Source organism: Amblyomma maculatum, chromosome 1 (assembly GCF_055883805.1).
Source record: "Amblyomma maculatum isolate TAMU_Amacu chromosome 1, ASM5588380v1, whole genome shotgun sequence".
NCBI classification, from domain to species: Eukaryota; Metazoa; Arthropoda; class Arachnida; order Ixodida; family Ixodidae; genus Amblyomma; species Amblyomma maculatum.
Genome location: NC_139344.1, coordinates 453,850,548 through 453,864,117, shown reverse-complemented (window position 1 = coordinate 453,864,117; position 13,570 = coordinate 453,850,548). Strand labels below are relative to the sequence as shown.

At 47.8% G+C, this 13,570-nt stretch overlaps 1 protein-coding gene across 1 annotated transcript in view; it reads left to right on the top strand.

The window, feature by feature from the left end:
• Positions 1–220: 220 nt before the first annotated feature.
• The window catches only part of LOC146209682 (sodium-coupled monocarboxylate transporter 2-like), a 157,193-nt gene continuing 143,843 nt past the window's right edge, over positions 221–13,570 (top strand). The window contains exon 1 of the mRNA XM_084603016.1: positions 221–562. Within this exon, the coding sequence (XP_084459142.1) occupies positions 221–562 (342 nt within the window). The remainder of the gene's footprint in view (positions 563–13,570) is intronic.

Below are 13,570 nucleotides of genomic sequence, written 5' to 3'. Positions count from 1 at the left end.
ACCCTTATAAAATTTCACTAAAAGCACCTTTGTAGATAAAGGCCAGCCGGCCAACCACATCGCCAGCTACAGGAACATTTTAAACATTACGAAACAACGTTCAGCACCACAAAGGCGGTTTAATTTTACATGCTTTAAGCGTTGCAACGAATTCAGAAGGTCTATCTGCAGTGCAAATTTTGGGAAGACTGCAGACCACTCAGTTGCAGAGAAAGACAGCATGGCCCAGGTGGTTGACTACATTCTGTTTGCATTTTTGGTCTCAACCAACCTCCTCCTCGGCCTGTACTTTTCATTTCGCCAACGTTCTTTTCGAAGTGGAAGCGCCGCAGTGAAGGCGGAAGTGTTCCTCGGAAGCCGAACTATCGGAATGCTGCCGCTCGCCGCTTCTTCCGTGGCTTCGCTCTTCTCTCCGACGGGTCTCATCGGCTTCACGGCACATTTCTACGCCTACGGATGGCACATGGCCTGGTCCTTTCTGCCGCCCCTGGTTCTGCTGCCTTTCGCAACCCACGTCTTTGTTCCCGTGCTTTATAAACTTGGAGGCACGTCGATATTTGAGGTGAGTAGACTGTGCCTGAAGTGAGATTCGAATCCATATTCGGACACAACACCCGTAGTGATTCATGGTCTTATATTTCTGTGCTAGTATAGAAGCGAGAGCATCACCATTTTAAAGCCCCCTATGTACGAATGCGTATGCGTCCTATTTTTGGCTGCTACTGGCACAAAGTTTATTGTGGCGAAAACAGGATTTGTGCGCCTGCGGAAGACGTCTCATTTGCCAAGAAATGAGTACAACAGTGGTTTTATAAGTTAGAGGGTGAACAAATAGTCTGTGAGCATAATTTTTCGCTGTGACGCAATTAGTTGTGACATCATCATCTGGTGACGTCATCGGCCATGACCAGACGTGGCGTCAAGACCGATGACGTCAGCATGCGATCCACGCAATGGAGAAAATAAACGTTCACACACACACGCACACACGGATAAACGAAGGCGACCTGGCCTGGCGTCTGATCATCGAACGCCGCACCACAGCATACAGAAGCAGACGCAGTAAACCACGAATAAGTGGTGCTGCCGCGGCGGTACATTGGTAAGACGCCCGAATACTGTGTCGGAGTTTCCGGGTTCGATCCCGACTGCGGTGTTTGCGTTTCAATGGAGGCGAAACGAAGTGGCGTCCGTGTGCTGTGCGATATAGGTGCTCCCCTGATGGGGCTTGGACAGGTAAGTCACCGCCGCTTGCGGCTGGGGCTAGCCTGCCACAAAATTTCTATCTGTTATAGGCCGTCATTGCTCCCGCCACCGTTTTGGTCTTTCTCTCCCTCTTCCTTTTCTTTCTTCTCTATTTTCTTTTCTGTCTGCACCGTCGGGGTGGTGCAGTGGTAAGACGCCCGACTACAGTGCCGGAGTACCCGGGTTCGAACCCGACATCGGCGGCTGCGTTTCGATGGAGGCGAAACGAAGAGGCGTCCGTGAGCTGTGCGATGTCAGCGCACGTCAAAGATCCCCAGGTGGTCGAAATTACTCCGTAGCCCTCCACTACGACTCCTCTTTCTCTCTTTGCACTTTCATCCCACCTTCCTCCCTTCCTTACGGCGCGGTTGCGGTGTCCACAGAAAACAAGTGAGACAGTTACCGCGCATTTCCCTTCCTATAAATTAGTTTTTTTTCTCTTCTGTCTGCACGAGGCAGCGGAGGTGGCCCAGCTACAGAGCTGTAGCAGGCCCGTGTATTTTCTTTTCCTTCTTCCTACAACAAAAATGACAAAGATGTCAGCGCAAGTTAAAGATCCCCAGGTGGTCGAAATTACTCCGCAGCCTTCCTTACGGCTTCCCTTTCTCTCTTTTTACTTTCACTCCCACCGTATTACCTTCCCTTACGGCTCGGTTCAGGTGTCCCAGAGCAAGTGTGACAGATACTGCGCCTTTCCCTTCCTGTGAAGAAATTTTTATTATTAGATAAAGACCCGCCTCATTGCACTTTTGTGGTCCAAATCGCCGCACATATTCAATGCGATTTGCAGGGTAGTGTGCTTAGGACTGCCTATTAGACTATCAGAACGAAAGTATCAATAAACCAGAAGGTGGAAAGCGCAGTGTCATTGCGCATGCCATGGATGCAAGCCTAAAAAGAAGCTGAAGATGATTTCTTCCAAATAAAAATGAAATGTTAAATGCAGTCAACAGTAAGTACAGTCGTGCTCGGTGGTGGTGGATGGTGCCGAAAATGGCAGGCAGTAAACTTTCGGAGAAAAATCGAAAATTTTATATGACTATTTACACAGTGTATTCACAACTCGAGAAGGTCGGAAAAACCACGGTCGGCCAAGCCGACCACCTTAAGTACAGTTGCAGGGACTGCGCGTCCCGTCACAACAGCTCGGCGTGCCTTTCGCCAGCTCGATTCCACAATATAACTTTTAGGAAACAATGGGCTGTGGTTTAGATCTTGTTAAACCAAGTCGAGTAGAGAAAGCTACACATACCCGGCTACTCTTACAATCGCTTGTAGTTAAGCATGTTGTTATTGAACTTAGCGGTTTCCCACTAGAGTAACAAAAGAGAGACGTGGTCAACCAATGGGTAAAACATTATTTTTCATACCAATGAGTACGCTTCTATGATCCGTAAAGTAATGGGCTTTTGTGGCGACATCGTCAATGGCGTAGTAGGGAAAGCGAGCCCGCCTAGCGGCATCGCTTTCACGGCGTTTGGCCAACCGTTCTGCACGTTGTGTGTCCAGCGCGCTTTCTCCTCCTCATTTCTACTGTGATCCCTGGCCTTATGCAGGCTGGCTGACTTCTTACCATTCGTAATGCGGCCTCAGCTGTGGTTGTGGTGACGCGAGCTGTCCCCTTCACAGAGAGTAGTTTCACTTGCCCTAACAGGTGGCGCCATAGAACGGCAGTCATTCGTGGCCTTCGGAACGCATCGGCGCTATATCGGCTGATCCTGGCCCTGATGGGGCTGGGGCAGGTAGGTAACCGCCAATTGCGGCGGAAGCTAGCCTGCCACCGAGTTTTTATCTGTTGTAGGCCGTCACTGCACCCGCCACCGCTTCGGTGGTGGACAATGAACTCTGTACTCCCCTGATGGGGCTGGGACAGGTAAGTCACCGCCGCTTTCGGCGGGGGCTAGCCTGCCACAGAATTTTTATCTGTTGTAGGCTGTTAATGTACCCGCCACCGTTTCGGTGGTGGACGACGGCTGTTGTTGCGGCGCGCGTCTTTCTCTTCCTCTTCCCTTTCTTTCTTCTCTATTTTCCTTCTGTCCGCACGAGGCAGCGGAGGTGGGTCAGTGCCCGAGAAATTGCCGGCCAAGCGGTGGTGCAAAATCAGAAACGGGAAACCGGTGAGCGCCCCGCCGGGGTGGCGCAGTGGTAAGACGCCCGACTACTGTGCCGGAGTTCCCGGGTTCGAACCCGACCTCGGCGGCTGCGTTTCGATGGAGGCGAAACGAAGTGGCGTCCGTGTGCTGTGCGATGTCAGCGCACGTTAAAGATCCCCAGGTGGTCGAAATTACTCCGTAGCCCTCCACTACGGCTCCCCTTTCTCTCTTTCCACTTTCACTCCCACCTTCCCCAGTGCAGAGTAGCAGGCCAGATTTGAAATATTCGGGCCAACCTCTCTGCCTTTTCCTTTCAATAAATCCATCTATCTATCTATCACTCCCACCTTCATCCCTTCCCTTACGGTGCGGTTCAGGTGTCCAGAGAGCAAGTGTGACAGATACTGCGCCTTTCCCTTCCTGTGAACCAACCAACCAAACCGGTGAGCCAGCCGTATCATACCACGAACTCACTGCACATTACAAAGCAATACGGCCACCCCATAAAACACTGACCAGACAAAAACAAGCAATATGGAGACAGCTACAGACGGGGACCCTGCCCAATCCTAACTACATATCAAATTCTTAAATAAGGATATGAATTTCTTTTGCCAGTTTTGCGGGGCGTAAGACAACTTCGAGCCTATGATCTGGGCGTGCAAAGTCCAAAGCCTCCCTCAGAACTCTTGCCTGATCCCTCTAAAGAAGCTTGGGACAAGCTAAGGTCCAGTGATGACCCTGGCATTCAGTTCAAGGCCGTTGAATGGGTCGGCATTACCAAAAGTCTACACGGCCTGCGGCACGCTAGCTGACTTCCCCTATTTCTCCCACTTATTGTGAATAAAGTTTTATCAGCAGCCTTTTTTTTCCTACAGCCACAACAACAGCTATATCGGAGCGCAGTGTGGACTGCTGCCGTCTAAGAATGCCGGCTGACTTTTAGGTTGGTTGGTTTGTGGGGTTTAACGTCCCAAAGCGACTCAGGCTATGAGAGACGCCGTAGTGGAGGACGCCGGAAATTTCGACCAACCTGGTTTCTTTAACGTGCACTGATATCGCACAGCACATGGGCACTTTGATTTTCGCCTCCATCGAAGCACAGCCGCCGAGGCCGGGATTTGATCCCGCTTCCTTGGGCACAGTAGTCGAGCGCCGTAACCACTGCGCCATCCCGGCCAACACCGCTCATTTGATGCGGGCTTCATCTGTCTTGTCGACGTAATCCGCTTGGAAGTAGAGCTAATAACCTTGTGGTTTATGTACGGATTAACAGACGATGTTTTCTACATATGATGCATATCGTGGCCTAAGCCGCCGTTTTCTCATAGCTGTATCACGAGTTCATGTTTCTCTTTTGGGAGAAGAAAGTGCCTGTGGGATGTAGGGAAAGGACTATCATGCGTCTCACGCAATGGCTCATTTTAGCGCTGGCATAGCCCTAGGAATGAGACAACGACCCTGCCGTTTTCACAGAAGTTATATAGCGCCTTTGCACTGCTGCCATCTTAGGAAATAATAAAAAACTTTATTTACTCCTACATTATTTTGGCTGTTTTTGGGACGTTTTCAGAGATGTCTGCTTGTTGCAACCACATGGTGTGACTATTAATGTCTGCACATTCATAAGAATTGATTGTGTAGAGAGGAAATGGCAGTGTGGGCATGTCAGTGAAGGTAACAAGAACTAAAAATTGGGCTAGTCGGTGAGGATTCATGCTAGGCAGCGCGAAAAAACAGGCCCATATTGTGTCTCCTCGTTCGCTTTGGTCCTGTTGTTTCGCGCTGCCTAGTATGGATGTCATTGAACCTGCTTACTTTCGGCAATCAATGATGCAATACATGCGTACTAATTGTTTTTATTAAACTAATACCCGGGTGAATAACGAAATTCACCGTGATAAGATTTCTTTTTATATTCTGGCTTCTGCGTGCACCCTATTGTGGGTTCTGAATTCCGCTGCAGTGTCCAGTCCCATTCATCCGAGCGCAGATGAACGCCGCTGAGCGCCTGATGCGGCCTTCGGACAGCGTAATAGTATTTTCAAACCAGGATGTTTACAAGAGGTCAAATTATCTTATCGATTGTCGAGGATTACACGCGCGTTCATATTGAGTAGTAAATATGCTTTGCACAATGCTAAATGGTGAACATTCATAATGCATCTCAGCCAGCATGGTCAGATAGTGATTTCGCCTTTTGCGCAAGAAAATGGAAAAGACGGTTTGAGGCGATAAGCAGCTAGTAATCTATTACGTTTTACAGTAAACTACGTTTTAGACAAAAAGCATTAGAGAAGGAATTGATGAAAAAAAAATGCGCCGACGGTTGACGGGTTTGTCAACACGTTCTAGCCACGCAGACAGTCAGGAAGACGTAATAAATGAACTATATAGTTGAATTGAACACTTTCTAGCACCTAGACATACTGTAATGAGTACTCTCAAAGATGTTGGGATGTGTAAAAGCTTATCTCCAGCAATAGCGGGTACGCAGACAGACACAGCGCCTTTCCGTTTTTGCAAACTGAATACAGAACGCCGGTGATCTTTGACGCGTTCAACGGAACGCTGGTTATTGTTCGACGACATGAAGCGCGCTATGTATCTTGTGGAGCAGCAACCCTCAGGCTTTCTCATTGCTCCACTGCAGATTCTGCACTACTCTAGGAATGTTTCACACTGCAGTTGATTCATTAGCTCTATTTACACCTAGCTATTCCCACCATTTGTGGACGCAAATCACGCCCTTTCCCACTTGTTCAGGGTCAAACATTTCCAATTTCCCGCCACCGGAATTTAGGCTCACGTCAGTGACGTCACCAAATATTGAATACCACGTGACCCCATTTAAACGTCGCCATTACACCCGCACCGCTATTTTGATGTCGGATTAATTTAATTGGCTCTAATTACATGAATAATAACACCACACAATCACCGAATTATTTCATCAGCAAGATTTTTCGATCCGCTATCTAATGCAGCAATGTTTCTTTCTTATAACTCGTTTAATTCGAACGTAATCGTTATGATAATTCTGGTGACACAAAACTGTCGACATACCAACTTCATGCTTACGTACTAATAAGGAGGTTGGAGGTGATCAACCCATGACACCCACAGCCTCAATCCCAGGACAGTGAACAACGAAACAAAGAGCTAAAAGCAAGTTGATGTCACCCTCCTCACATAGGTTTCCCTTCCTCTGCACAATGGCTCTCTTCTCTCCCGCTCCTTGCGCGTGCGACCCTGGATTAGGCGTGCAGCTGTAGTGCCGCAGCCCTGAATGCGCGCCGCCATCTTGAAGTCGATGGCGCAGTTATAGTGCAATTATGGCAATTGCATTGCGTTGATAGCTGGAGGGGCCCTGCATACAGATAATCACAAAAGACAAGGACACTGCGGCGCTGATGGCTCGGAAAGGGTGGCGACGTGCGTAAGAGGGCACGAGCACACCAGTATGACCATGTGCACCCAACAAAGGCGAACTGAAGTGGAACATTCATCGCCTACCCCGCCGGAGTGACGCAGTGGTCACGGCGCTCGACTATCGTTCCTAAGGATGCCGGATCGAATCCCAGCCTCGGCGGCCGCTTTTCGATGGACGCGAAAAGCAAGGCGCCTGTGTGCTGCGCGGTGCCAGTGGACGTTAAAAAACCCCAGGTTGTCGAAATTTCCGGAGTCCTCCCTTACGGCGTCTCTCAGCCTGAGTCGCTTTGGGACATTAAACCTGACAAACCAAACCATTCATCGCCTCTTTCCGAACGCCTCGGATTGTGTCCGATAACTGAAATACGTTTGTGCGTGCGTGTGTTTGGGTGTCTGTGTGTGTGTATGTGTGTTGGTTGGTTTGGTTTGTTGGTTTGTGGAGTTTAACGTCCCAAAGCAGGTAGTGGTGGTAAGAACATTTATTACCTATACAAGGGCCTGGAGGTATGTTTGGATCGGCCCATATGGGACCGGTCCTTACAAGCACTAGGTGGAGGTCCCTAGTTTGGGACCCCAGTGGCGGTTGCCGCCACCCGGGCGCGCCCGACTGAGGCTTGTTGGGCCTGTAAGTCGTGGCAGCCGAGCAGGATCGCCTCCCAGTCCTCCCGGGTTGGGTTGGGGATGAGGGGAACAGCCGGATTAGAGGGGCAGGCCCACACCATGTGATAGATGTCAGAAGACACTGATCCACAGTGTGGGCAGCTGCCACTAAAGGAGGGGTCAAAATGCTTAAGTGCTGTCGGGCGCAGCAATGTAGGATGAAAAGGCGGAGAGGGAGCCGCTCATCCGCCTTTTTGAGGCCTTTACATGGGCTGGGGTAAAGGCGAAGACAATTCTGATAGTACATCGTGATATCTTTGAAGGTGTAGGCTAGATTAAAATAGGGTTCCTGATCTGGTGGGGAGGAGAAAAGCAGCCCGGTGAGAGAGCGCGCGGGCGGCTGCGTCTCCTGCCTCGTTTCTTGCCAAACCCTGATGAGCAGGGGCCCATACAAGGTAACGGAGTGCGGGGTCCGTATCCCGTATGCAATGTGAGTGGATTTGATAGGATAGTAAGTCCAGTCTTGTCTGACGTTCCGACAGGCTCCTCGTGAGTCGGTAATTATGTATTTTGAATCTGAGTGTGAGGCCGCGAGAGCAATCGCCACCTATTCTGCGTGTGTTGTACTGTGGGCTCTGAAGGTGAGACCATTAACCGTTTTGCTGTTGTGAACTACAGCGGCCGTGTACCATCCCCCATGGTGAGGGCCGGAGGCGTCCACGTAGTATACACCGGTTTTGTTGCCATAATGTCGGGCTAGGGCTTCTGCTCGTGCCAGGCGCCGACCATTATGATCTTCTTGTGATATATTGGTTGGAAGAGGTCGCACACAGAGGGCGCGTCTTCACAGTTCTCGGATGCGAAACTTGTCTTCCATAAAAGTGGTGTGTTCGATACGGAGTCGAGCAAGAAGGCGGCGACCCGACTACGTTTGCGATAAACGCGTGTACTGATTTGTCATATTGATATTGATGTCGTACTGATTGCCATATATAAATCTATTTACGAACAATGCTTTCATCTTGCAACATCCAAAAAAACCCGTAGAGCTCGCAAACCATGGATAACCGCCGAATGCCGTAAAATGATCAAAACAAAAACCGACCTGTACAATCGCTTTATCCTAACCAGGTCATCGGATGATCTGGTACAATTCAAAGCATACCGGAACAAAGTTATGTCTTTTTTTCGTCAGACGAAAAAAGAATACGTGAAAAACTACTCAACCAAGATTTATTGAACAGGAGCGATCTTGTAGGAGTAGTTAAAACTGCTACTAGTGCACTTGAAATCTTGGTGAACAATGAAAGAGTGAGTGGGAAACAACTAGCCGATGAGTTCACTAATTACTTCGTGTTTCAGGCAGTTTTCGGGAATAACAGTTCTAATAACGCAAAGTGCCTTGACTCGCGGGTTGTTTCCAGTGCATTCTTGTCTCCAGCCAGTGCTAATGAAATCGAAAATTGTATCCTGGCTTTACGAAACAGCACTTCGCCTGATTTCGACGACCTCAAAACCTTCCCAGTGAAACATGCAGCTGATGTAATCAGTCCAGTGTTGGAATATATTTTTAACTGCTGTATTGAACATGCAGTAGTTCCTAAGAGAATGCAGTTTGCCAAAGTCACAGTCATTCACAAAGGTGGAGACCGGAATAATCTGTAAATTACCGTCCCATATCTATTATACCTGTTTTCTCAAAGTGTTTTGTAAATATCTTGTTCACACAGATATTACGTTTTTGGAACAAAAACAAAATAATAACCGCCAGTCAGCATGGTTTTAGAAATATAGTTTCAACAGAAACTGTATTGCTAAAGCACAAAGAGGTAAATTTGGAGTCTTTTGAGTCTCTTGGCATATTCGTTGATTTTTCAAAGGCATTTGATCGCATGAATCACAAAATAATGTTGGCTCAACTCGAACACTGCGGTTTCCGCGGACAGTTTCTTAATATGTTACAGTCTATTTAGGTTCTCGATCACCACAAGTAAAAATAAACAATGACGTATCAGATGTCAAGCACGTGATTTCTGGTGTTCCACAAGGTAGTATGTTGGAAACGTAGCTGTTTCTTCTTTACGTCAATGACGTTGTCCGTCTCAGTAGTCTATCAACTTTTGTCATTTATGCTGATGACACCAGTTTATTTTTCAGAGCTGTCCAATTGGTAGATCTTGAGAAGGAAACCTCAACATGCTTACAGTCGCTTCCAGAATGGCCTCAAAATAATCTTCTAAACATAAACACTGAAAAAAACGAAAGCTGTGCTGTTCAGGCCTGGCAACAAGTTAACAAACATGTCCCCACTCTGTTTAAAGATCGGTGCGTCACGCATATAAACGGTCTCAGCGGTGAAAAGCTTGGGCGTTAATTTCAACGAGAATTTGAATTGGAATGATCATGTTGATATGGTGGTGAACGAGCTGTCAAAGGTTCTCGGTATCTGATGTCGATTTAAATATTTTATGCCGAAGCGTATTAAGGAAATATTATGTAATGCTTTGTTTTCTTCTGGTGTTATGTATTGCTTTTTGGTGTGGGGTACCACGATTTTTAATAATATTATCCGCTTATACCTCCTTCAAATGAAAGCCGTTCGAAATGTTGTGAATGCTCCTCGACTTGGGCACACTCAACCAATTTTCAATGAACTACGAATTATCTGCTAACCACAGTTATATGAAACTTCCCTGTTGCGGCGGTATGAAACCGTTGTTCACAATACCAACTGCCTGGTGATAAAGCTGTCAGGATTGCAACGCAGAGTCAATATACGCTACACGAACGACAACCAAATGGCTTGTACCTAAGATCCAAAGAATTTATGGTTACCAAATGCTGAGCTACACTCTTTCCGCATCAATTAAATAAATATATCATATGGTTTCCGGGACACGCGAACCCACGGGAGGGAATGAAGCCGCCCACCGGCACGCCCGAGCTTTTTTATACCGGGATCGCCCCTAAGCCTACGAGGATAAAGAGCATATTTGAGCAAATGTATAGAAAATGAAAAATCGCTTGTTTTTGCTTGTTCTTGTTTGTAAAAGTGCAATGCCTCTGTAGGGTGTGTCGGCCTCGTCAAGCCTTTTCACTGGCTTTTTGCCGGTGCATCCAACACCCTCAAAATGTTAAACATTATTCTTATTCTTAAATACCAAAAACATGCATCCGGCATTTAACGCGGTACCAAGGAACGCCAGAGACGAAGGCTTCGAAAAAAATTCGATGGCCACCCGGACGCGATCTACGTGGATGCAGACAGTCCATTCCAAGGGCAGATAACCATCGCCATAATAAATCCTGAGGGTACATTAATCAACTGCGCATCAGTTTGCACGTTCAACCCCACTCACGCAGAGGAAGCAGCCATTGCACTAGCGCTAGCTACCAACCCAAACGTTATTGTACTCACAGACTCCCAAACTTCATGCAGGAATATTACCAGCGGACTAATCCATCAGACTAATCATGTCTGACAATATAAGAAAAAGATCCTCCTAATCGGGCCTCAATCATATGGTTTCCGGGACACACGGAAAAGAAGGAAGGGAATGGCACCGCCCACCGGCACACACGAGCTCTCTTACACCGGGATCCCCTGCTAGCCGATGAGATTAAAGAGCATATTACACAGCCCATAATAACCTGTGTTGAACACCTGAAGGCCTACAGACAGACAGACATGCCCCACACCCTCCACCGGCTACAAACAGACACTCTCGTTACATCATTTAAACTTCACCAATGGTATCCCTCACTTTGCACACCAGAGTACCCACACTGTGGAGAAATAGCTATGACTTTTCACATGGTGTGGGCATTCCAATTAAATACATTTGTCGATAAGCTTCCTGATCCCAATTTGGAGCCGTGGGATGCCATTCTCACAGCGAGGACATCGACCAACAACGAGGACTGGTTCGCAGGGCCAACGCTGCGACGCAGACCACTGGGATGCCGAAATAGGCGGACCACCCACAACTCCGAGAATTCTCGTTCACTCAATAGAATTTTCAAGAAAGGAGCACCTCCGGCGCCGTACATGTGCTCTTATACCTCCGTGTACGGTAAGCCTGCCCCGCGGTCAAACCCGTGCAGCGGAGGTGGCGCTTCGGAGGATTAGAGCTGTGGTGGCTTTAACTCCAGCAGTGATCCGAAAGTGGCCCCAATTTCGGTATTTATATCCACACCCTGGATGCCCCGTGTGCAAGTCTATAAATATAGAAGCTGACATCCATCACCTACTGTTTTAATGTCCAGCGTTGAACCCGACGCGAATCCGGCACCTGGTGGCAGCTGGCCTCTCCCCCCATAATCCGCAGTCATATGCTGTTTAGACGCTGGGATCGCATCATCGTTCACTCCTCGCTTTATTTGCATCAGCCAATATTTTTTTCATTTATTTGACCACAGCCTTCATCCATCATAGCATTATTTTTATGCCCTGGGGCAATAAACTTCGCAAAAAAATCAATCAATCAAGTGATGCGATTCTTTGGCGGAGTGAATAAAGAAAAAAAAAGATTCTTTGGCGAAGTGGTTGCGTGCTCGTCTCCCACTGCCCTGGAACCGTGAACGAATAAATGGGTTTCCGTAAAACTTTTATTGTTCTTTTACTTTCTTCGGAATTTCGAATTACAACCATAACACCGACACAAGCGTTTCAGCGAAACGGAGACCATATCGCTATTGCGTTAAAAAGGCAAGAATGTAAACTTTAGCGCGAAACTAAGCGAAATATGGTATGGTAAAATCGATAAACCCTAACCAATTTACGGTATTGCTGCTGCATGCTTGTTTAAAGGCTAACAAAAATTGCCTATTACAAATGCTCACCGCGGCTTTACGCATTGTGGCACAAGAATTCGTGTCGTCTAGCCTATTGATTTCTCCTCGGCGTTTAACCATATGCGTTTTGTTTGGAAATTTCGGCAGTACAGGAAGGAAAACTGGTGGCCGCGGGATCAGTGCGAGGACCGTTTCTTGTCACCTCCATTTTCTGGTGCTACTTGGTTGATGTTGAGTTGTGTGCAGTGCTGGCCGGATGCCGTAAGCATATCCGTTAGCCCAAGCTTTTTCGACATAGAAGGCACCAGGAAACGCTCTTCACTTCTCTGGAGTGTGCACCAGCTGTTCAGTTATTCTATATTATTGCAAGTTACTATTACAGAACAAATTAACATTTTGGTCCGGGGTGTCTAAAGCAATAATCAGTTTCCATTCGGTGATCGTTATTTTTGCGCGTCCAGGCTGCAGATATAGGCTTGTTGTTGTAGCTGTAGGAATGTATAATGAGTAATTGCTCATACGTAGCTGCCTCCGGATTCGTTGATTGGTCTGTGGGGTTTAAAGTTCCAAAGCGAATCGGGCTATGAGAAACGCCGTAGTGGAGGGCTCGGAAATTTCTACCACCTAGGGATCTCTAACTTTCACAGACATGCACAGCACATGGACGCCTGGTTTTTGCCTCCACAGAAAAGCGGCGACCATGACTGGGTGTTGATACCGCACATTCATAGCACAGTAGACCCGGGCCTAACAACTACGCCTAAGGAAATCGCAGACTGCGCGAGTCAATTTTATTTCATGAATTTCATGAAAGGCAGAATCTCACCGGAAGCGACGAGGATCCTGGCCGGAAAAGAGCTGACTCTCAAAGTCAGCCTAATATGGACCCCAGCGCACGCGTCGGTTCCTGGCAGCGAATCGGCACACGAGTTAGCACGAGCTATCTATTTCCGGCTAACCGTAGAACAGCCGGATTGCCAGAACCTAGATGAACGCGAGCGAACATAATGTGAAATCGCTGAGAATTACAGATTAAACAGGAAACTTCTGCCACCACCGGATAAGACACTAAGTAATGAGAGGCGACCGCATGACGGCGACTGCAAGCTGGAAATTTCGTTAACCCAGTATTGGCCTTTCACGTATTACCAGGGGAACAGAAAAATGATCTTTGTAAAGCATGTGGGGAGAGGGGTACTCTGGACCACATTATATAGGAATGCGTCGACTCTCCTGGAGTCGAGGAAAATATCAATAGCAGAGAGAGGTGGGAAGCCCTGTTGCGGAGCGAAGATCCCGCTCGGAAGCAACAAGCCGTCCGCCTGGGGGCGGAGGCCTCGAAGAGACAAAATCTCTTTGTTAGCCTTTAGTCGCGGAGGCTCCAGCCCCCATCCCAGGCCTGCGTG